This window comes from Tenrec ecaudatus, chromosome 4 (genome assembly GCF_050624435.1).
Source record: "Tenrec ecaudatus isolate mTenEca1 chromosome 4, mTenEca1.hap1, whole genome shotgun sequence".
NCBI classification, from domain to species: domain Eukaryota; kingdom Metazoa; phylum Chordata; class Mammalia; order Afrosoricida; family Tenrecidae; genus Tenrec; species Tenrec ecaudatus.
The window spans coordinates 183724909-183750739 of NC_134533.1; the positions used below are offsets into that span (position 1 = coordinate 183724909).

Below are 25831 nucleotides of genomic sequence, written 5' to 3' on the forward strand. Positions count from 1 at the left end.
TATATGCTTGAAAAATATGCAGTTTTGGCAGGCAGATAAGGAATGTAACAATTGCAAATCACTGCCATAGAGCCAATTCTGACTCAAAGCAACCCTAAGGAATAGTTAGGGAAAGGACATTTCTAGCAGAGGAAATATCATGAGCAAAGTAACAGAGGCTAGGAAAGCCATGGTTGGTAAGAGAAGGTGTGGGTAGGATCGTTTGGTTTCTGGACAAGGAAAGGAACATGTGAGGGTGTACAGGGGAGGTATGGTGACTTATATCCACCCAGATACCAGAGAGGAAATGGCTTGATCTGCCACTGTGAAGATACCCACCCACCCCTAAAACAAAACAAAACCAGACAAAATTCACTGCCATCAAGTAGAGTCCCACTCAGGGTCAAACTGCTGCTGTAAGTTTCTGAGACTAACTTTTTATGAGTAGAAAGTCTCGCATTTCTCCTCCGGAATGACTGGTGGTTTTCAGCTGCTGACCTCGCAGTTAGCAGCCCAGTGCATAAGTCAGTACTTCACCAGGATGCCTGCTTTTAAGGTTACAGCCAGGAAACCCATATGGCCGAATCTTACTTAGTTAGTAACCTATGGAGGTCACCATGAGTTGGATTTAAATCAGAGCCAATTAACAGTAAACCTAACGTGGCATGCTGGTAATTATAATTTTGTCCTACCAGGGCATGTAAGGGTGTTGAGGGATTTTGAGCAGAGGAAGAAGACTGTAGTCAGATGTAGGAATGTTGTTCTGGCAGCAGATCAGATGTAGACCACCTTCCTGTTGCCCACCCCCCAGAGAGGAGGTTATACGTAGATCCTGAGATCGGTTCCCCCTTCCTACACCCGCTTCCCTCCCGGTGTCGCCACTCTCACCATTGATCCCGAGGGGTTCATCTGTCCTAGATTCCCTGTGTTTCCAGATCCCAGATGTACCACTGTGCATCTTCTGGTCTAACCAGGTTTGCAAGGTAGAATTGGGATCATGATAGTTGCGGGGGAGGAAGCGTTTAAGAACTAGAGGAAGGTTGTGAGTTTCATTATTGCTACACTGAACCCTGAGTGACATCTCCTCCCCACTACCCCTCTGCAAGGGATGTCCAGTTGTCTACAGATGGGCATTGGGTCCCCATCATGCACTCCCCTCATTCATGATGATATGACTTTTTTCCCCCACCTTTGTTGCTTGAAACCTGGTCCTCTCGGCCCTTCATGATCACACATGGTGTGCTGCTTCCATGTGGGCTTTGTTGCTTCTGGGCTAGATGGCCGCTTGTTTACTTTCAAGCATCTATGTCCCCAGATGCTATATCTCTCGATAGCCAGGCACCATCAGTCTTCTTCACCACACTCACTAATGTGCACATTCGTCTTCAGTGTTTATGTGGGGAAAGTGATCACACAATGATGGCTTTTGTTCTTTGGTGTCTGCCACCTGATCCCTTCAACACCTCGTGTTCACTTAGGCTTGTGTACGTCTTCACTGTGGGCTTTGTTGCTTCTGAGCTAGATGGCCGCTTGTTTGCCTTCAAGCCTTTAAGAGCCCAGATGCTATATCTTTTTGATAGCTGGGCACCATGAGCTTTCTTCACCACATTTGCTTATGCACACATCTGTCTTCAGCGATCATGTCGGGAAGGTGGGTATCATGGAATGACTGTTTAGCTGAGCAAGGTGCTATTGTATTGAGGGAGTGTACGTGAGGAGGCCCAATGTCCACTTGCTACTCTGCTACTGAACCTATAAATATATGCACATAGGTCTATTTTCCCCATAGTCATAAATATATTTACATATGTGCATGTCTGTATTTAGGCTTCTCTGTATGACCTTTGCCTCCTACTCCTTTCCTCTGTTTCCTTATGCTTTCCTCCTGTCCCACTACCATGTTCAGCCTTCATTCTGGTTTCAGTAATTCCTCTCAGTTACCTTGCCCTTGGTCACTCCCTCCCAGTCCTCCCATCCCCTCCCTCCACTGCTTTTGAACCACTCGCTGTTCCCTTGTCCCTGGGTTGGCCAACACCTCCTCCCTTCCCCTACCTCCCACGCTCTCATGTCCCTCCGGGACCGTTGGTCCTCTTGTTTTCTTCTCACATTGTTTTTCCAGTCTATCTGATCTAGGTGGACCTGCAGATATAGTAATATGCCATAGCTGTAAAAGTTTTATGGGAAGTTCTAGAATTGAATGTGGTGATAATTGTATACCACATTCTTGATATGATTGAATTATTAAATAGTATGACATGTGAATGAAATGGTAATGAAATTTAAAAAAATCTTTACAGGAGCAGACTCCTCTTTTTACTTTGGAGAGTCTGGTGGTTCCAACTGCTGACCTTGGGGTGAAAAGTTCAACACATGACCCATGATGTCACTCGGGCTGCTCAAGGCCAGAGCGAGTGCCTTCTGAGCTGGGGTTTGAACTCTGGTCATCGGACCGCAGAGCCCACATGGATGGTCACAATGCTACATCGTGCCTTCCTGGAGGCGCCTTTTCTAGTGAAGGCAAATGCAGGAGGGGAGAGTAAGCTTGGAAACAAATACCACCTTCATATCTGTCATCATATCTCCAGATCCTGAAAACGTGGTGGTTGAAACAGTGAGCAATTTTTAATACGTTGCCTTTAAAGGGCTTTTTAGTGACCACTGATATAAAAGTTTAAATTTCTGTAAGACATTTTTAAGGGCCTGCAGGAGTAGGATCTTTAGAGGCTTTTGTCTTCTCAATGAAACGTGCACCAGCTGGAAGCAGTGTCAGATGGGAAAATGTCGGAGGAGGAAAGCTCAAGTATATGCCACCAAGAGAGCAGTAGAAAGTGGTAGGACTGCGACCTGTGGGGGAAAACTCGCGAGACTCAGGAAAAACAAGACGATCCCATCCTTGAGTCTCAACCCTCCCAGGTCCCATAGCAGACAAGCATCAGTTCCCAAACGACCTTACATTAACTGTTTGGTTTAAAACCTAAAACACAAACAAAACTTACTCAGCTGGAAATCCAAATGCTAACTGATCTCGACTCAATTGAAAGATACCCAGCCTAGAGGCGGGAGGGGGGGAATAAAGAAAAAATAGAATAAGAAAAAAAAAAAAAAGAAAGATACCCAGCCTAAGCATTTAGGCAGGCAACTGAAAGGTTTAAAACCAGGAAACGTGTGCATCTGAGCTGTATCCTTTTCCCCATATTTATTCAGTCTGTATGCTGTGTTCAAACCCACCAGCCACTTTGTGGAAGAAAGACGAGCCTACTTGTTTCGGTAAAGATACAGCCTTGGAAACTCAGGCTGAGTCAGAATGGACGAAGGACAGTGGGTTCAGTTTGGTTTAATAACTCATTAAGAAAGAATAATGATCACATCATTAAAAGAAAGTCTTGATTTGATTTCTATTGTGAGGCGTGAAGAGCTCTGGTGGTGTAGGGATTACACCTTGGGCTGCGATCCACATGGTCGGCAGTTCAGAACCACCAGCAGCTCCTCCAGAAAAAGACTGGACTTTCGACTCCTTGAGCAGTCTCAGAAATCCCCCGGGTGTCACTGTGAGTTAGCATTCACCTGATGGCAGTGAGTTTTGTTTTATTTTGTTTTTAATCATGATGCATAACTGTGAGTGATTCTAAAACTTGCCTAGAGACACAAGTAGGGATGAAAGTTTGTTTATTGGCGGCTAAATCAAATGCAAGGTGTGAATATTAAATTGCTTTCTCAAAATTAAAACAGTGACATTATATTGAGAAGCACATATAGCTTTGATGATGCTGGAGACTTTGAAATAAAACACAAATAAAATGTTATATTAGATGCCAGACATATTTAACATATCAGTGATCTTGCTAATTTATCCCGCGAACATCAAATAAACACTTTCTATGAGCATTTAGCTGTGACACAGCAATGCTTCCTTTAATATGCTATTGATATTTCTTACCTCCAAAATCACCGAACATATTACAATGTAAGGTATCAAATTAACTCGCCCACCCCTAATTTACTGCAAACATCTTAAACATTTCAGTAGCTGGGTTTTGTTTTATTCTTGTGGCTCCATATTTTGTGTGCTATTTCCACTAGTTAAATTACATGAATATTGCTAAAAGACCAATAAATTATGACACCCTCCCCCCCACTGAAATGTTCCTCCGCCCCCCTGGTGCATTAAGAACGATCACTCAGGGTTAACTTTGGGTGTCCCTCTGTGTTTCATTGACTGGAGAGTTGGCAGCTCATCACTTAAGAGGAGTCCCTAGGAGGCTGTCCTGAAACCTGAGGAGCCACCTCTTGATCACCCTATACATCCTCACCTGTGAGCATACTCGATCCCTCACCTTCCCTAGCATTGCCCGTGACTTTCGAGAAGTCTCAGCTACAAAACCGTGTGGGTGTCCCTCGTACCCCAGATTCTCTTGGGGGGAATAACGGTGGACTTTAGCCTTGCCTCTTTGCACCCATGGCCAGCTCCCCTCACCCAACCCTGAGCAGAGAGACTGTTAACAATGAGCTCGAATTATCGTCCTTAGGTGTCTCACTCCAGATGCAGAAGCCCGCCCGGATATTGTGGAAGTCAGTTCACTGATATCAGATGTTATGATGAAATATTTAGACAGCTTATCTACATCCCAGCTGGCCTTGGAGAAGAAGCTGGAGCGGGAACGCCGGCGCACACAGAGGTACTTTATGGAGGCCAACCGGAATGCCGTCACGTGCCACCACGAGCTGGCTCTGCTGTCTCAAGTACGTGCGCATCTTTCCCTCTCTTTCTGATGTACTCTAATGGACTGTTGGAGATACATGTGTTTTTAAAGGGAAATTTAGCTAATGCCTGGGATATACAACCAGTTACATGCAGTGTTTCAGTAGTCTAGAGTTACATATTTCATGAATTTCTATGTCTTACAAATAAATTAACTCTGCATAACTGGTTTCATTAAAAATTCACTCATAATTTATTATCGATTAAACAATCAGAGATGTCAAAAAGTTATCTTAGCAATTCTTTATGTTTATCAGAAGGTCTTTATAGAACTCCCAGCGAATGCTTATCTTTAATTTCAGTGATCAGATTGTACCTTTTGGGAATATTGATGACAATGTTGTGAGTTAATTCAAAGAGGAAAATAATAGTTACCTTAAATGTTTTCCCTCTCAGTCTATGTAATTGATTTTATTACTCTCTGCGGTGGCTATGGTACTGCCAGACTTCAAATTGGAATTTGTCACTTTTCCTGCTAGAGACCTTCAGATTATTTTGCTATTTAGGGTATCACTGAACATCTCTTGAAAAAGTGAGGGCAAAGCCACCCATCTGCACATGTGCACATACATGATGGTGCCAGGGCTGACCTGGTTGTTCCTCTTTTCCTTCTTTTCCACTGTTTGCTCATACTCTGGGGCCCCCACTCAGCAGGGGTTAATGAAAAGTCCTGGTAGTGTGGAGGTTACACACTGGCTGCTAACTCTAAGGTCACCGGTTCAAAATAACCAACTGGGCCATAGGAGAAAGATGGAGCTTTGTACGCTCAGGAAGAGTCATACTTTCAGAAACACACAGGGGCAGTTCCATACTGCCCTGTAGGGTCACTATGAGTCAGCATTGACTTGATGGCAGTGAGCTTGGTGTGAGTTTGATCAACCCAACAAACCTTATTTTCAATATTTCTTAGCTTGGGACACAATTGAGTGGGATCATAAATCCAGTCCTTGGTTAGACTATCGGTTCTTAGGTTCTTTCCCAGGACCTAAGAATCTGCTCTACCTCAGCTAGGAACATGATGCAAAAAGTTGGTCTCAAAGAACAGGCAATTGTGACTTTTTACATAACACTGTTTTCCACTCTTACAAAGATGGCACTACTGTTTAGTGGGCTAATCTTAACATCTGATCCCAGGTTAAAAAATTGGCTACAAAGTTACAGGAACCTTTGTTAAACAAAAATATCAAAACATGCAGCTCCTGCTTCTTTCTCCCCCATGCAGGTCTGTCCACTTCTGATGGGTGTTGTTCCATCCCTCTAACCCTGCCCTGCAGGGCTTTGTGTCGTAGATTGACACCACATCAAAGCAGCAGTCTTGATATCCAAAACAAAACAAAAACCCAAACCAAACTCACTGCCATTGAGTTGGTTAGGACTCATAGTGACCCTATATGACAGCAGAACAGCCCCCTTGGGATTCTGAGGCTGTAAATCTTTAGGGAGCAGAAAGCCTCATCTTTCCCCCAAGGAAGGGTTGCTGGGTTCGAACTGCTGCTCTGTGGTTAGCAATCCAACACATAACCTACTTTGCCACCAGGTCTCCTTTCCAACTCTTTGTGACCCTCTACAGGGCTTCCCAGTCTTTATTTTATTTTATAAGGATCCATTCATTTTTTTGGAAACCATTTTATTGGGACATAATCCTCATATACAATTCAATAGTTTAACCATATTAAGAAGAGTTGGACAGGCATTGCCACAACCCATTTTACAAGGCTCTCCCCGTCTTTGGAAGGAACTTTGTATTTCCCTTGAGGAGCAGCTGGTGGGTTTGAACAGTTCCTGCTTCCTTGAAAGCACCACCAGGACTTTTTGGCAGTCCCAAGGGATTCGAACAAGGATCCTCTTAAATGCGCTATAAATTTGGGGAACTAAAAGAAGCCTAATGGGACACGAGCATGGTTGTAAGGTGAACAGGGGACAGTTTCCCAGAGATATTCTCATAGGACCGCTCTTGCTATCGCTGAAGAATGAGCAGGTGCTTTATCATGATGGAAAAAATATTCCTCAACACAGCCCCCTGGACCCTTTTCTCACCAATACAGTTTTCAATTGTCAGCAAACTTCTTCATCATAAGCCCCTGTGATTATTCCTTGTCCTTCTGTACAATTTGTCAAGATTTCCTTATGAGAGTCCCTAAAAACACTTGCCATAACCTTCTTAGCTGACTTCTCTTGCCCTGAATGTAATTGGCTCAGCATGTCACCCCGAAACCACTGTGTTAAAGGGATTTTATTTTAAGGCACTCTAAAGAGACTAAGGCAAGTGTACTTGTATTCTGGAGGGAACTTGTCTGCAGCCATCTACTCCCAGCAGCAATAGGTTCCGTGTAGAATAGATCCATGCATATATGAATGGAACCTAGTAGTAATGCTTTTAACTTATCCTCCTAGTTGATGCCAGCTGTCAAAGACTCAATTTAGTTTTCATGGGGGGTGGGGGGAAAAATGCCTTTATCTTCATTACCTTAAATACTAAGTCCAACTGCAATTTCACAGAACAGCGCCTGGTGATTATCTAAGGTCTCAGCTTGTGCTCAGTAGCCTATGACTTAGAGTGATAGTTCTGGTTGAACTTGGTTAGATCGCATACATGGGGAGTTAGAGCTCACTCTGCTTGCTATTTTACTACCGACTTTGTAAAAACTAGGCCACAATGAGAAACAGCAGGATATATAAGCCAAGTTGCATTGAGGATATGGTATTCCCGGTAGATGAAAATTCAAGAGATTTAACTATTTCTGTATATCACAAGTATTACAGACCCACTATTAAGTCCTACCCCGCAAAGCTCTTTAGCAATTTCCAGTTTGATATAAAAGAGTCATTTTATATTACATTCATGCAGCTGATTCAAGGTTAGTTTAAAATCTTACATCAAAAATCCTCTTATCTTCAGCAAAACACCTTTAGAAAGGACCATTTTATTTGCTTGTTTATTTTCACTTGTCAGCTATTTTTTTTAAAAAACTCTTTATTGTGGAATATTTCAGACATTTACAGACACAAAGAGTGTGTCATAATGATCTTCTTCATATATGCCCGTCTTCCAGCCTCAATTTTCAACTCTGGACCAAACCTATTCTCTCAGCCTCGGTTCACTTCCCCTCTCTGCCCCCCCATCCCCCCCATGAGTGTGAAGCAAATTCCGGGTGTCCGATGCTTCCACCCACTGAGGTGCAGCAGCAATGGCAGCAGTGGTGTGAGAGCATCTCCACGTCAGTTCAGAGTTGTTTCCAGTGAGGCGCTGGTTGGACATACCTGTACTTTTCGACGTCTTTACCATTTCTGACACCTACTACCCACCCCATAATGCACGAAAGAAGTACATTCTGCTTTTTTGCTGGGTTTGATAATTTGTTGAAATGGCCTCATTGAACCTGCAGACTATAATTCCAAGTAAGCGATATATTAAAGAAGTAACAGGGTACACCTCAGGATCAGAATTAGCCATCTGCCACCCTGGGGCAGGGGTAGGATGTGGGGAGGCAAAGTCTAGAAGGTGCCCCTGAAGTAAGGAGCACATCCTTCTTCAGTGCAGGACTGCTCCCTGAGTTCTTCTTGGCCATGCAGACGGGCAGCCCCTTTTCTCCGTCTGGCATGGCTTCACCAGCCTCCTGCAGCCCACTCATGTGGCCTCCCTGCTGCCAGCCTTTCCGGGACTAACTGGCCCAGACCATAGCCAGAGTAGAAGCTTCTGTAACCACCGTCAGCTCTGCCACGGGGCCTGTCCCAAACCTGTGCTGCTGAGTTTGCCATAGGATTTCTTCCAAGCCTCTCGTTAGCTTCGATGTTACAACTGTTGAGCCATGTTACAGATCTTCTAGGGGTTCCTCACCTCCTCGCTCTTGCTTGCTATTATTAGAGTTTTCTCGATCTCTGTGAGGTTAGCCGCATAGATGAGCGTCCATCTCATAAATTCCAGCATGGCTCTTCGGGCAGGACTAGGAACTGACCAGTGCACTCAGCGCACCGTTGTCACTTCGTTTGCATTCCCAAACTGCCCTCCGGCATCAGTTGGATTCTGACTCGTGCTGATCTTATTATGTAGAGTTTCTGAGACTGTAAGTCTTTATGGGAGCCATCTTTTCCCCCTAGAGGGTGGCTGGTCGGTTTGAACCTCGATCTCTGCAGTTAGCTATCCAGTGCCTAACCCACAGCACCACGAACGCTCCTTTTATTTGCACATAATGTTGACCAATCCTTGCAAGGTAGATAAAATAGACAAATTACAAAAAGTATTAAACCATACAAACTGTATGCTGTCTACCCAGGAAACGTTTATCCATCTGGACAAAAGTTATAAACCCTGCAAGGTAAAAACTAGGGCAGAAGGGAAATTCTTCAACTTGTTTTCCAGAGAGCCAAGACAAAAGGAGTTCATTAAACCACATCCATGCACATTTCACTAACTATTCATGGGGCTGCTTTTAATGTAGAAATCTTGCTCACGGGCCACAGTCAAGTAAGACAAAGCGCCTTGCAGTCAAGAGAGGGAATTTTGAGTGTGTAGGGCTTGCGTCTCTGGATGGTGTAAACAATGAAGTGCTGGCCTGCTCACCCAAAGGTTGGTGGATTGAATCCGTCTAGAGATAAACCAGGCCACGATGGGAACGTTGGTGGAGAATCGTTCTGCTCTGATACACAGGGTGTCATCAGGAGGTGGGCTGGTTTGTTCTTTGGTTTCTGAGTTTGGTTGTAAACAGATTTTGCTGGGAAGGAGAGAGGGAAGCAGGCTGGGAGGCTGGAGGGCCTGAGGGAAAGAAGCAGGAAGGAATTCCCGTGCGGTGACAGTGATCTAGGGGCTTTCGAGAAACTGGTGGTTTGGCAGTCAATCCTGTAACACGATGTTTTGATGGGATGTGAGGCCACCCATCCTCTACGGCTATTCCTACATCTGTGATGAAAGCCCATTACCCACAACTACCTGGTGTCTATTATGGTTTTGAAAATCTAGGGATGGATGTATGGATTGTGATAAGAGTTATATGAGCTCCCAATAAACTGACTTAAAAGAAAGAAAATCAAGGGCAAGGAGACGCGGAACCCTGCTTGAGTTTAGAAGGGCAAAGAGATGGCTGGTCAAAAGAAGGGAGGGGCACATGGAGTTCAGCAAACTGACAAGGATGCCTGCAAGGTGTCTAGAATCCTCTGGAGATATTGCTAAGGCAGTGCACGTGGTGACACATGAGCCCCTCTGGGCTTAAACATTAGTAATCCTGCATAAGCAGTGAAGTGAAGGTGATTCCGAATCTGGGCCTCAGCTGAATAAACGTTCTATATGGTTCTTCAGAATTTAGCTCCAGGAAGTTAAATAGCTTCATCTTACTGTCTCCAGAAACTGTCATTATTTTAAAGCAAAAGCTTTTGCTTTTTAAAAATCAGTGCCAAACAGCTTTGTGAGACTCAAGTACAGTGTGCTTGAACAATTTGGATTAAAAGACATATCTGCTTTCTCTATTTAGAGAATAAACGCATTGAACCGTGAATAAACTGGCATTTTGTGAATGCTTTCAGCCAGTGAGCCCAGCCATGCAAACACGGCTAAGTCATGACTTGGTGACCAAAGAGGCCTGCATATGGTTTTGTCTAGAAGGCTCCATTTCCTTGCCTGTGCCTCACCCTGATGGGAAACCTAATCTTTGGAAATGAAAAATTCAGATTTGGATGAGTTAGGAGTATTTTCTACTTAAAAAAAGTCTTCAAGATAGTTTTGAACTAATGCAATGACATGTAACTCAATGTGGAACACCTTGATTTGGATACATGGTCATCACAGTGATGGAGACACTTTACACGTTGTTTTTAATTTATGTGAATCCAGGTACCACTACCCATTATTTGTGTGAATTTTTTGAGGTTCCACATGAAATGATCTTGTTTGTAAAATCCAGGGTACCCGAGTTAGATAAGCTAATATGCTTGGAAGTGCTGTGTCATTTGAACAGTGCATAGATTCCTAAGAAGCCTCACTTACACAGAAGAGCTCTACTTGTGCTAAAGGGGTGCCATGCTGATGTCATTTGTTACTACCTAGCGAACTGGTCCCAGTGGTTCTGGTGGCATTAAAGACAAGTATTTAATTTATACAGTTAATGTATTTTTAGGGAGTACATGCCACTCACCAGCCTCAGACTCCTCATGAAGTGCAGTCTTATAGGACTCAGGGAGATGTGCTTTATGTCAAAGCAAATTTGTATTTCTGTCTCAAAGAGTCATACAGTTTCTTCTCCTTGCAGTATTTTATGTATACCGATAACTTTCCATTTCACAATTACTCAAATGTTCAGTAAAAGGGAAACAATGCAGATTTATTTGAGAACCGAGAAGGGAACATTATATTTCATCAAATGATAGCATGCAGTTAATTGCCGTTATTCTCACTGGGGACTAATTGTAATTCTAAAAACGTGCATCCATATCATTGCTGGCAGAAACAATTATAGGTGTAAAATGGTATGACCTTTTTTCCCCAAAGTGGTGTTATCATTGTTTCATTTAAAATATAGATGACTCTTCACCTAGAACAGTTAATATCAGCACTGCAGTTACACAACCGGTGATAAATAGCAAAGGAGAGAGAAATTTGTGGATTACGTAGAACTTGATGAAATTCCAGTACTAATAAGGAAGTCCACTATGAATTATTGAAATTTTACAAATTAGGTAAACAAACAACTAATAAGAAACATCAAAAAACTATATCATGGGGTAATGTTCCATTTACATTCACATTTTAGCTTATTTTTAATCAGGGCAATTTTCATAGCAGACTAATCTGAGACAAGTACTAAATATATATATATATTTCTACAGGACAGAAACCGCTTCAGTCGTAATGTTTATTGCTGTGTACTGTTTATGGCTGTTTACTGTCTATGAAATTTGAGTGAACTTCCATGTTTCTTTTGAAATGTTCCCATTGAAGAATATTAAGCTTCTGATTAAAATAGAAAATAAGCTATTTGGGGGAGAGTTCAGGGTTGAGAAAGAGGAGACTCAAATAGAGGGAAAATGAAGTGCAGCTTCTAAGTCAATGTGCAAAATAAGTGGCCATGGCGTTGACATGGCCACCATCAGGCTCAGTTTGGCCCTGGGCATGACTGTGCATCCAACGCCATTATTGAATTAGGACCATGGTATTATAGCAATGAAAGCATAATCGGGGTAGTATAGCTCAGAGAGAACAGCTGTTTAGAGACATTTCCAAGGGGCACAGCGCTAAGTTTTTCATCACCCAACGCAAAGATGAATAATGAATAATAAAACCCTGAGGAATTGATGGAATATTGACCTTTAGGCTACATTTACACTGGTGAACAAACACCTCTCTGTCTGTGTAGAGTTGAATATTCTAAGGGGGGAGGTGGTTCTCAAGAGTAACCAGGAGAGAAGCCTGTCCTCTCAACGGGAGATCTTTCTGTGACATTTCATCAGGACATTATCGCTACATCTCCTGCTAAAGCTTAAGGATGCTTTCCCCCCAGTAGGTTAGGACATTGGTTCAGTTTGGACAAGTGCTTTAACTCCAGAAGACTTATCAGGAAACAGCACAACGAGAGAAACTGAGAATGCATGTAGTCTGTAATTAATAATGAAAGAACAAGGGTTTGCTCGCTGTCTGCGGGTGTTTGGTATTGTGAAGGTGATAAAAAAAAAAACCTATGAGCAATAGTCCCAGCCAGGAAATAATTTGTAGTCCACTTGGGAAGCTATGATGAATATGCAGGAGGGAATTTCTAATTGTTCCAGACAGTCTGAGTAAATATCAAATGAGACGTTCAGAGCGAACAGTGCCACCAGGCTTTAGAAACTGGAGAAGGAAGAGGAGCGCAAAGGACAGACACTCCAAGTGTACCAACAATCCGGTCCTCGTTGTTATGTGCCATTGAGCCCACTCCAACCCAGGTCGACCCTGGGCACAGCAGAACAAACCCCTCTGGTCTGGCGGCATCCTGACCATTGTTCTTATGTGCGAGCCCACGAAGTCTCACCGTCCTTGCTTCTAAGGAGCTTTCCAAGACAGATGGTTCTTCAAAGGAGATTTGTTTGCTTGCTTCCATGGTACCTTCAATATTCTTTGCCAGCACCCTAATTCAAATGCATTGATTCTTCATTGGTCTTCCTTATTCAATGTCCAACTCTCACATGCATATGCGACAACTGAAAATACCATGTCTTGGGTCAGGTGCACCTCAGTCCTCAAAGTAACTGCCTTGCTTTTCAACACTTTAATGAAGTCTGGTGCAGCTGATTTACCCAAGGCAGCAGCATGTCTTTTGATCTCTCGGCTGTTGCCTCCATGAGATTGATTGTGGATCCAAGCCAGATGAACTCCTTGAGAACTGCAATCTTTTCTCCCTTAATCATGGTGTTATCTATTGGTCAAGCGATGGGGATTTTGGTCTTTACATCGAGTTGTAATGTAACGCATACTGAAGACTGCAATCTTTGATCTTCATCAGCAAATGCTTCAAGCCTTTCTTACTTTTAACAAGTAATTCTGTATTTTCTGTATATCTCAGGATGCTAATCAGCCACCCTCCAAAACGTTTTTCTTCATATAATTCAGCTTCTCCGATGATTTTCTCAGCATATAGATTGAATAAGTACAGTGAGAGGACACAACCCTATCACACACTTTTCCTGCTTTTAAATGATGCAATGTCCCCGTGTTCTGTTTGCCCAACCTCCTCTTGATCCATATACTGCTTCCTCATGAGCACAATGAAGCATTCTGGGATTCCCATTTTTCTCAAGGCTACCCATAGTTTTTTCTGATCAGCATAGTCCAATGCCTTTCCGTAGTCAATGAAACACAAGCAACTATCTTTCAGGTATTCTCTACTTTTAGCCAAGATCTGTCTGACATAAGCAATGCTCTCCCTTATTCTATGTACTCCTTAGAATCTGGTCTGAGCCTCTGGCAGCTCCCCGACAAAGTACTGCTGCAATTGTTGTTGGAGGGTCTTCAGTACAATTTTTCTGGCTTGTGATATTACTATTCTGTAATCTGAGCATTCTGTTGGGTCACCTTACTTTGGAATGAGTATAAATATGGATCTCTTCCAATCATTTGATCAAGTACTTTTCTTCCAAATTTCCTGGAATAAACTAGTGAGTGCTTCCAGGGCTTTATCAGCTGGTCAAGACATTTCAATTGGTGTTCCGTCAACTCATGGATCCTTGTTTTTCTTTTTTTTTTTAAAACATTTTATTAGGGACTCATACAACTCTTATCACAATCCATACATATACATACATCAATTGTATAAAGCACATCTGTACAGTCTTTGCCCTAATCATTTTCTTTTCTTTTCTTTTCTTTATATTTTATTAGGGGCTCATACAACTCTTACCACAATCCATACATATACATACATCAATTGTATAAAGCACATCTGCACATTCCCTGCCCCAATCATTCTCAAAGCATTTGCTCTCCACTTAAGCCCTTTGCATCAGGTCCTCTTTTTTTCCCCCTCCCTCCCCACTCCCCCCTCCCTCATGTGCCCTTGGTAATTTATACATTGTTATTTTGTCATATATTGCCCTATTTGGAGTCTCCCTTACCCCCCTTCTCTGCCGTCCATCTCCCAGGGAGGAGGTCACATGTGGATCCTTGTAATCAGTTCCCCCTTTCCAACCCACTCACCCTCCACTCTCCCAGCATCGTCCCTCACACCCTTGGTCCAGAATGTATCATCCACCCTGGATTCCCTGTGCCTACAGCCCCCATATGCACCAGTGTACAACCTCTGCCCTATCCAGCCCTGCAAGGTAGAATTCGGATCATGGTAGTTGGGGGGAGGAAGCATCCAGGATCCTTGTTTTTCATGAATGCTTTCAATTCAGCTTCAACGTCTTCCTTCAGTATCATTGGTTCTCGCTCATGCTACATGCTGAAATGGTGGAATATCGACTAGTTCTTATTGATAGAATGACTGTGCATTCTTTCCATCTTCTCTTGATGCTTCCTGCATCATTCAGTATTTTTCCCATAGAATCTTTAAATATTGCAATTCCAGGCTTGAATTATTTTTGATTAGTTCTTTCATTTTAAGATATGCTAAGCATATTCTTGGTATAATAGTAGGATTAATAATTTAGAAATGATACTGTTTCATGCTTCAACTTAATAGGGAAAGGGAAATGGAGAATTGTTATGACAGTTATCCAAGATTTCCCAGCAACAGACCAAGGACCTAAACTTGGATTTCCTGACCTACTGCATGCATCTAAATGTACATTTTGAGAACCCTGGGTGTTTAAGGTATTTGAGTTCACTATTCTAGGGAGTGTCATCTAAATTTTTTTATTTCTTCAATGTAACTAACACCTGAATTGCTACATCTAAAGGCTCATTCTTCCTCGTGGTTCATATTCCCTTGAATTAAAACATGTTTTAAACAATTATATTGATTGTTTTATTGATTTACATATCATACAGTTAAATAATTTAAACTTAAAAATTTAAACTTATTAAAAGAGTTGCGCACTCATCACCACAATCAATTTTAGATTTTTTTCTTCTTTCTTGTGCTCATCATCAGCTTCCCTTTCCCCTCAACCTTCTCTGACGTAACCCTAAGGAGCTATTAATCCAGCTACCCCTTCTATAGATTTATCTATCCTGGATTTCACATGAAAAACCACATTTGATCTCCCTTTTGGCCTACTTTAAAGTTATTTCATATGTAGCTATAGACAGTGAAGGGGAAAGACCAGTGCATGAAGCCTCCAGTGAGTTCCCTCTGGCCACAGACCAGCGCTGTGAATGGCCGTGCTCTTATGCAGAGTGCAGTGGAAAGTGGATTATTGCAGAGCCAGATAGCTTAAAATCTAATACCATTTAAAATTTGTTTCAGTGTTTTATATTTCATGCTTTCTTTTCAATTGAGGCTTCTCTGGTTTAATTTGTTATTGCTGCGTGGTTTTTTTCCTTGTTTGTAGTTATTGTTGTATGTTTTCTGATGTATGAAATACAGGCTAGGGAAACCTATACAGAGAGTAACTGGATTAATGGTTTATTTAGGGTATGGGAGGGGGAGGTTGGAGCGAAATGGGGAGTTAATATCAATGATTATATGTGGAAGGAAATGTCCTAGAACTGATTGTAGTGATGTTTGTACAACTTTTTTTCAATGTGACTGAACTATTGAAGTATATGTTATGTAAATTATATGTCAAAGGGGGAAGGAAAGAACCCAGCAACACTAACAAAATAAAACAGAAAATCTTCAATCAAAAAGATAACAGTAAATAATAAAGACAAGCACAACTTTAAAATGGGTCCAAAGGGAGAACAGATGATAAGGTGTTGAATTTTAACCTAACTGCATCTGCAGTAGTCCACTTCTCACTCTTCTTGGTTGAAGGCTATTCACCTTACTTTCTGATCAGTGATTGGAGGGGATTCACCAGGGGCTTATTCCACACTGGGAACCTGCGAATGGATTTTGGGCTTTCACTAGCACCCACAGCTTCTTGAATATCTTTTTCTCCTATGGTTACCGCCACATCTGGTTTCCATCTTACCTCTTTTCTCATTCTCTCATTCATCCTTGCCCCTTAGATTTGCTTGCTCTTCCTGTCTTGCTCATTCACTCATCCAGCCTTATGGTTTGCCATTTCTTCTGAATTGGAATCAAAATCAGGGGTGCAAAAATGGTAATTTCATTTACTATACTCATATCTATAGATATGATGCTATGGATGACACTGTTGGGTAAATTCTGGATTATTAAATTCAGAGTTAGTGGTTCAAACTCACCAGCAGCCTTATGGAAGAAAGATGATGCTTTCTTCTCCCACAAAGATTTACAAAGCCCCAGAAATTCTGTATAAGGTTGCCATGAGTCGGAATGGACTTGATGTCTGGTAGTTTTTCTTGATGGGAGTATTTCTCTTTTTTTAAAAAAAAAATTTATTGGGGGCTCGTACAACTCTTATCACAATCCATCCATACATCCATTGTATGTCAAGCAAATTTGTACATTTGTTGCCCTCATCATTCCCAAAACATTTGCTTTCTACTTGAGTCCTTGGTGTCGGCTCCTCAGTTTTCCCTCCCTCTCTGCTCCCCACGCCCTCATGAACCTTTGATGATTTATAAATTATTATTATTTTGTCCTATCTTACACTGTCTGAGGGGGGTGTTTCTATTGATGGCAGAAAACCGTGGATCTAGCGCATGTAAGTCATGTCATTCCCTTTGGTCTGAAAGTTTCTTTCCCACTCCAAGGATTCCATTCTCTGTCTCCTCCCCCCAAGAAGACAGCTGGGATGGGGAAGGAGCTTTGCGGCTGCCTTCTCTTGTTGGCCTCTGCTACCTGCAACGAGGGGAACCCATCTGTTTCGGGTCTGAAGCGCCAAACTCTATCCCTGTGAAGTGTTGATGGCCCCACACCGCAGTTCAAGCACAGTGAATGCCCACGATGCCTCCATACCCACCTTGGAGTCATGGTCTCTGTTCATTCTGTGTCCTGATTGTAACCTCATTGGCAGCACTGATTTCAGGTGTATGTTCAATGACCTCACTGGAGAGTGGGCCTGGTGACCTGGTCAGCCAGAAGACAGCGATCTTCTACATTCTCACTGATGCACTCGGGATATTCGGGTTTGCATCCATGCCACTCACAGTTGATGGAGAACCAACTGGGAGTGTGGGAGACACTATGTTAGTTCTACCGTGTCCGTAATGTCCTTCATCCCTTTCCATTCTTCCCCTGTTCCTTTTTCTCCAGTTATTCAATTCTTTGGTCACAAATATTTATTGAGCACCTATTTGGTGTCAGACACAGTTCTAGGCACTGGAGATACCTCAGGAACAAAACAGATAAGGCCTTTGCCCTCATGTTCCTTGTGGTAAATGCCCATGTCAACTACATTGTATGTAGTGCTCCTGACCCCATGACTTTTCCAAAGCGCCCGGTCTTTTCTGGCTGTGTCTAAATTTCTCCTTCAAGCCCTCTGTGTACTTCTGCTGCAAGTTCCCCAGCTCCCTACCCTAAGTCCTCGGAGCAGGTGTGAGGGGGAAAAGTAAGCCCCTCACTCTTTAGTTTTTATCTTTTTCTAAACTTTTAAATTGTGTATTAGGTGAAGATTTACAGAGTTAATCAGTTTTTCATTAAGCAGGTCATGTACATTTTGCCTTACACCACTGATCCAATCCCTAAAAGTACCACCACCTATCCCATTTTCTCCTGTGTCTCGTTTTCTCTTCCTACTCCTTCCCTCCCCTTCCTGAGCTTGGTTTCTGATGAAATACTGCCTTTTAAAAATAGCAGATGGATAACTGCTCTAAGGTGCTGTCTAGCTCCCTATTGTTATTATGTTTTGTTTTTTTTTTTGTTTTATTTTATTTTATTTTTTTTTTAATTTTAACAATTTATTGGGGCTCATACAATTCTTTTCACAGTTCATATATATACATACATCAATTGTATAAAGCACATCTGTACAGTCTTTGCCTTAATCATTTTTTTCTCTTTTCTTCTTTTACATTTTATTAGGGACTCATACAACTCTTACCACAATCCATAAAAATATGGAACGCTTCACGAATTTGCGTGTCATCCTTGCGCAGGGGCCATGCTAATCTTCTCTGTATCGTTCCAATTTTAGTATATGTGCTGCCGAAGCGAGCACTGTTATTATGTTTTTATAGATATATTTTTTGACTGGAAATCGAGAGGTTAGTTCATTGCCAGATCTGAAGGGTGACAAAGGGTCGTAGACTCTGGAATCCCACCTGTCTCCATTGGGCCAGTAAGCCTGGTATTTTTTTTTTGGATTTTGAGTTTTATTTCACAATTTTTCCCCCACTCGTTCCAGGACCATCTAAATGAATTTCTTCCCAAGCAAGGTGGTAAAGGCTGAGATTCAGGTGTTCTCTTTGTGCGTTGGGTTAATTGTTCCCATGCACCTTTGATGTTTTCACTCTTCTTTCCTCCAGGCACAGAGACACCAATAGCTGCTCCATAGATTGCCACTCATGGGCTTTTAGGGTCACCACCGACCAAAGGAAAAGGCAGCACCCTGGGTTGTTTTTGGTGGACTAAATTAGACCACTTGATCTAGATGCCCCCCAACACTGTGGTCCTAAGTCCTGAAGCCCAGTGACTCATACCCTCAAGGTGGTTGGTTATGGCTAAGAAGTTTCTAGAACTTTGCCACCTGTAGTAATGTGCTCAACTATATCCTTGAATGTTATGAGGGGACTTAAAAAAGTTCATGGAGCAATGAGATAATGGAATTTCCCCCTGAGCTATTGAAGCCACCCTCATCTATTTGCAGGTATGGCTCCATTCTCCTTCCTGTTTGTTCATTTTGCATGTCCCTCTAGGCATCCCCTCCTAGATTATTGCTGCAGGATTATATTCAGTAGCATTTGCTTTTGATGCCTCTAAGTCATTCATGTACTTTCCCCAAGTTTGTTCTTGGGCTTCTGAACGGTTTTTCAGTCGCTGGCAATTTCCCTTCCATCGCTTGTTTCTCTTTCCCCATATGTTCTTCAACCTGCCTTCTCTTGGATCTGTAAGCCATAGTCTCCTGACTTGTTCTCCATAGTGGATGGGCGCTGGATACACGAACTCTTTCTAAGTAAGCAAGACCTACTGGGGTATGTTGTACAGCATAATTTCCAGACTCACTTGCTGAGGCTACCAGTCTGATACGAGCCTCTCCTGTGCAGCAGACCCACACATTCAGCAGACGGCCTCCCAATCAACAAGCGCCACACCAACTGGGCTCTTTGCTTTTAATCTGATCCGGCTCTTTCCACTTTCTTTGGAACCTTGCCATCTTCTTCAACTCAGTCTTCCTCAGAGCCTACCAGTTCAATCGGTGAAATATTTAACAGGTCCATCTTATCCTTTCAGTTATTATGTACCTTGCCTTGTACATTGTGATATCCAATATTTCCTACTCTAGTTCTTTCTCCCCTCTTACCAGAAATTCAGTGGATCACGTCTTCATCCTAACAATGATCATTAGAGGCCAGGGTGTTATTTCTGCTTATCAGAATCACTCTGAACAACGCCTGTATTAAAGAGCAACAAGCAGGGACACTAAACATTGTGCCGGCGAAGGACAATCCTGTATGAAATGTGTACAGCAGAACCAGTAGGAAAGTAGGAAATATGTATTGAGAGATTATACATTGCAAGAAATTGGCTTACATGTTTGTGGGGAGTGGCTAGGCAAATTCAGGGGCCACAGGGCAGGTCCACAGAAAAGGCCGGCTGATAGCCCTCTGGCACAGGTTGAAGCTGCAATTCACAGGAGGAAGTTTTTTCTTCATGTCAGACTCCTCAGCTCTCCCATTAAGACTTTTTAACTGATTGAATAAGGCCCCCTCTACTTATCTACCTTTCCTCCACGCTGCTACCATAATTATCTTTCGAAGAAAGTCCTTCAAATTTACACGAAGGTTTTAGTTTTATTGAAAAAGAATAAAAAAAAATAAAATAAAATAAAAAAAGGAAAAAGAATAGATTCCTATAATCAGATTTTGTCAGATAATTAAACTATGGTTTCACATAAGTGATACCTTAGATTTCATCTACTTTTACGGACACCAAATGATATTTGATACATTTACAAATAGACTGTAATCATGTTTTTATTGTGAATTGTGATGTTTTACTGACATTTTCTAATGTAATCTCTGTTATGTTTCTCACAGATTTTTGTTATCAAGCATTTGCTTTTTTTGCTTTTTCAATTTTTTTAAAATAAATCATTTTATTGGTGGTTCTTACAGCTCTTACAAGAATCCATACATCAGTTGTATCAAGCACATTTGTACATATGTAGCCATCATTTTCAAAACATTTTCTTTCTACTTGACCCCTTGGTGTCAGCTTCTCTTTTTTCCCTCCCTCCCCCACCCTCCTACTCTCACAATCCCTGGATAAATCATAAGTTACTATATTATTATTTTGATATCTTATACTGTCTGCTGCCTCCCTTCACCCACTTTTCTATTGCTTGTCCCCTGAAGGTAGGGTGTGTGTGTGTGTGTGTGTCTGTGTGTGTGTGTGTGTGTGTTATACATTGATCATTGCGATCAGGTCCCTCTTTTTCCCCTTCTCCCCCCACCTTCCCCCTACTCTCATGGTATTGCTACTCGCATTACTGGTTCTGAGGGATTTATCTGTACTGGATTCTGTGTGTCGAGAGCTCTTATCTGTAGCAGTGTATATGCTCCAGACTAGCCAGATTTGTAAGTTAGAACTGGGGTCATGATAGTGGAGGGGAGAAAGCATTAAAGAAATAAGCAATGTGTGTTTCGTCAGTGCTTTACTGCGCCTTGGCTGCCTCATCCCTTCCTGTTGGCCCTACTGTGAGGGGATGTCCAATTATCTACATTTGGGTTTTGAGTCTCCACTCTGACCCCCTCATTCACATGGGTATCGATTGCTTGTTTTGAGTCTTTCTATGCCTGATACTTGATCCCGTTGACACCTCATGATCACACCCGCTGGTATGCTGCTGCGATGTGGGCTTTGTTTAACTTCAATCCTTTAAGATCCCAGACACTATATCTCCTAATAGCTGGGCACCATCAGCTTTCTTCACCACATTTTCTTAGGAATCCATTTGACTTCAGCGATTGTGTCGGGAAGGTGAGCGTTAACAGAGTGCCAGGTTATTAGAGCAAAGTGTTCTTGCGACGAGGGAGGACTTGAATACAGGCCCAATGTCCGTCTGCTACCTTGATACGTAACATATAAATATATGTACATTGACCTATATCCCTATTGTTATATATTAATATATTTACATATATACGAACAGGCATTTGGTATTTTAATCAAGGTCTCAGTTATGTTTAAACACTTAAACATTTAGTGTAATTGAGATTTTCATGGTGAAAAATTTTTTAAATGTGCTGTTTATTTACGTGAGTTTTTTTGCTTTTGTTTTTACTTCTCTCATATATCATTTACAGTGGCTGAGCACACCACTGAAGGTGTGTGTCTGCAAGCCTTTGGTAAGAGATTAAATTAAGCCATGCAGAAAATGATATATTTTAAAAGAACAATCCTTTTTGAACACCTTTGCTTTTATTATCTAGTTAATTGCTGCTGACTGACTTTCTCTCAACAGTGTGAAATTGTAACAAGTAATGATGCAGTGACAGAGGATCAGGAAGAATCATGATTTGCTTTGAAAATATTCTTTGCTAGTTATGTTATAAGAAAATAAAGCAGTGTTTGATAGACTCCCACACATTTCTCACATTACCCTATAATCTCCCTTTAATTGAGGTATAACATATGGACAATAAAACATATAACTCTGTGTTAGGTTCGGTGACTATTAAAATATGTGTAACCCTCTACTTAAAGCAAGCTTCAGAACATTTAAAATGCCTCAACATATCCCCTTGCCTCCCCTTTTAGAAACACCCTTGCTGGAAAGCAACCATTGATATGACTTCTGAAACCACAAATATTCTTTTATCATCTGGGTTTATTACATTCACTTTTTCTATGAGATCCATCCACACGGTTGTTTACCAGAAATGCATCGTTTTTATTGCTACGTGGCTAACAGATATTGAGGTTGCTCTAACTTTGCATTTTCACAAATAAAATTGTTGTGAGCACGTGTTTCCATTCTTTCAGATAGCTACTCAGGAATAGAATGACAGGGTCATGAGGGAGTTGGACATTTCACTGTAAAAAAGACACTGCCAAACATTTCTGCAAACGCATGATTTGACACTCCTAGAGCAGTGTGTGAGAGTTCCCCTTGGTATTGTCAGTCTTTTGACCTTCCCTTTGGGTAGTAAATGTAAGAAGGAGTCCCTGGTGATGCAGTGGGTTACACATCGGGCTGTTAATCTCAAGGGTCAGCAGTTCAAAAGCACCAGCTGCTCCATGGGAGTTGGTGACACTTTCCGCTTCTGTGAAAATGTACTGTCTTGAAAACCCGGAGGGGCAGTTTTACTCTGTCCTACAAGGTCCTTATGAGTCCGAATGGGCTTGAGGTGGGTTTTTGTTTTTGTTCTTTGGAAATGCAAAATAGTATCTGCACGTTATGGTTTTAATTCCAATTTTTATTTAAAAATTTTAAAATGAAAACATTTTATTGGGGGCTCTTACAACAATCCATATATCAATTATATCAAGCATATTTGTACATATGTTGCCATCATTCTTTTCTAGACATTTATTTTCTATTGAACCCTTGGTATCATCTCCTCAATTCCTATTTTTCTGATGACCAATTATGTTGAGCATCTTCACATATAAATATCAGTTATTCATATATTTTGTCTGTTCTTTTTATCTGTTCAAATCTTTTGCCTCCTTATTTTACTAGTGTAGCTATCTGTTCTTGTTGGTTTGTAGAAGTTTGTTCTATATCCCAGCACTATATCTAGTCTCAAATAAATGTATCACAAGTATTTTCCCCAGAATTGTCTAGGCATTTTATTAACAGTATTTTTTGATGAGCAGAAAATTTCTATCTTATAACCCTATTTATTTATGTGTAGCTAGTGGTCTTTGCATCTTGTTAAATAAATTGTTTTATTCCAAGATTGTACAGAATGGTCATTGTATTATAGTTTTTATGTTTAGGTCTCAAATCTATTTTTATTTGATTTTGCATATAGGATAATGAAGAGATTGGATTTTTTCCATATAGAATTCCTACTTGTATAGCATCACTTAAAAAATCTGTTTTCTATTGATTTACTTCACCCACTTTTCTGTTGTCCATCCTCTTGGGAAGGGGTTATATGTAGATCATTGTGATCAGTTCCCCCTTTCTCCCCCTACCTCCCCTTTCCCCTCGCGGTATGACTACTCTCAATATTGGTCCTGAGGGGTTTATTATGTCTGTATTCCCAGCTCTTATCTGTACCCGTGTATATGCTCTGCTCTAGCCGGATTTGTAAGGTAGAATTGGGGTCATGATAGTGGGAGTCGGGGAGGAGGAAGCATTAAAGAACTAGAGGAAAGTTGTATGTTTCATCGGTGCACCCTGACTGGCTCATCTCCTCCCAGTGATCCTCTGTAAGGGGATGTCCAATTGTCTACAGATGGGCTTTGGGTCTCCACTCTGCACTCCCCCTCATTCACAATGATAGAATTTTTTGTTCTGGGTCTTTGATGCCTTCTACCTGATCCTATTGATATCTCATGATCACATAGGATGGTGTGCTTGTGGGCTTTGTTGCTTCTTAGCTTGATGGCTGCTTGTTTACCTTCAAGCCTTTAAGATCCCGGATACTGTATCTTTTGATAGCCGGGCACCATCACCTTTCTTTGCAGTGACCATGTAAGGAAGGTGAACATCATGGAACGCCAGTTTAATAGAACAAAGTGTTCTTGCATTGAGGGAGTACTTGAGTAGAGAGGCCCAATATCCATCTGCTACCTTAATACTAAACCTATAAATATATGCACATAGATCTATTTCCCCATCATCTATAAATGTATTTATATATGTACATGTTTATAATTAGACCTCTATATATGCCTTTTGCCTCCCAGTTCTTCCCTCTATTTCCCTTTACTTTCCTCTTGTCCCACTATCATGTTCAGTTTTCATTAGTGTTTCAGTGAGGCCTCTCAGTTACATTGCCATTGATCAAGCCCTACCAGAACTCTTACACCCTCCTTTACCATTGATTTTGGATCACTTGTTGTTCCCTTGTCCCTGGGGTGGGTCTATTTCTGAACTCTATTTTATTCCATTGATTCATATATCTTTTAGACTACTAACACATTTTCTTGATTAGTGTAGATTTATAACAAGTTTTGAAATTGGGTCCTAAAAGTCTACAAAATTTGTTCTTTCCTTCAAATTTGATCTGACTATTCTAGGTCCATTGCTTTATCTTCCCAATTTCAAGATCAACTTGTCAATTTCTTCCAAAAAAAACTCCAAACCCCAACATATTGCAATTTTTATTTCCCTTCTTTTTTTCTCTCCTTTGTTTTAACATGGAGATCATTTTGTAAAAACTTGTATTCCATTTATTCAGCAAGTATTTATTGAGAATATACTCCCTTTTCATAATAATCACATCTGGTAAAATAGCAATGGACAAACTGTCCAAAATACCACCTTCATAATGGGGGTGGTATAACAGATAAATATACATTTCAGTGCTGTGGACCACACTGAAAGACGGCAAGGTGATTGAACGTGACTGCTAAAAGTGGGAAGACAATTTTAAACAGGGATACCAGGGAAAGCTTCCCTATCATGCTGTGACATTTGAGCAGAGACCTGGGAGCATTAGAAAGGGTGATCCAGGCAAACATCTGGAGACACAGCATTGGTGGCAGAGCCTGAGGTGGGAGTGCGCTTGCTATGTTCAAAGGGTCTCAATGAAGTGTCTTTGGCTGGCGTGTAGTTAGCAGAATGGAGAGCAATGGGAGATGAGGACTCAGTGGCATAGGCTTGAGGATGTCAATTTGAATATAGCTCGCTGCTCTCGGTTAATGGACTGATACCAGCCAAGAGTGGCAGCAGTGAGATGGGTCAAGAGGAGACGGCAGTGTCCCACGCAAACCATCATGTGATGCTTTTCCTTGACAGTTTTTTTTTTCTCTCCTGCCGCTTAATCAGTTTGGTATTTCAGTATCATGTGCTATATGTGTGGGTTAACAAGTGCTAGAACTTTTCCTATGTAATTTTATTTTAAAATGGAATCGTAACTGAGTCCTAGTTTGTGGAGTTCATTTTGTGGCTAGTATTCTGACTCCCAGTGACCTCATGGGATAGAGCAGAGCTGCTCCGCAGGGCTGTCGGTCCTTACAGAGGGAGATGCCAATCGTCCTCACGTGGAGCAGCTGGCGGGCTCAAACTGCTGAGCTTTTGGTTAGCAGCAAAGTAGTTATGCACTGCACCACCTGCATTCCTCATGCTCACAGTGCTTATGCCGGATCCTGCGCTCCGAAATGCCTTACACCTGCTTTATTTTTGAGCAATCCAAATTAGAATGTTGTGCAAATTTGACCACTTAATGAGTCTCTTCTCATTGTTCCTGTGTTATGCTAAAGAAAGGCCAGTTTCTGGCCTTACTTGAAATTCTTTTAGAGATGGGAACATTCAGTTCAGTTT

General features: G+C 41.6%; 1 protein-coding gene and 1 non-coding gene across 3 annotated transcripts in view; one reads left to right on the top strand and one right to left on the bottom strand.

Moving 5' to 3' along the window:
* NEK10 (NIMA related kinase 10) overlaps positions 1 to 25831 on the top strand; it is a 268659-nt gene that overhangs the window by 169545 nt on the left and 73283 nt on the right. For both annotated transcript variants that reach the window (XM_075547136.1, XM_075547137.1), the window contains exon 26: positions 4506 to 4719. In XM_075547136.1, coding sequence (XP_075403251.1) covers positions 4506 to 4719 — 214 coding nt within the window. The remainder of the gene's footprint in view (positions 1 to 4505; positions 4720 to 25831) is intronic.
* LOC142447445 (U6 spliceosomal RNA) lies at positions 18282 to 18388 on the bottom strand. Its single transcript, XR_012784146.1, has one exon. It is a non-coding gene; the product is annotated as a U6 spliceosomal RNA (small nuclear RNA).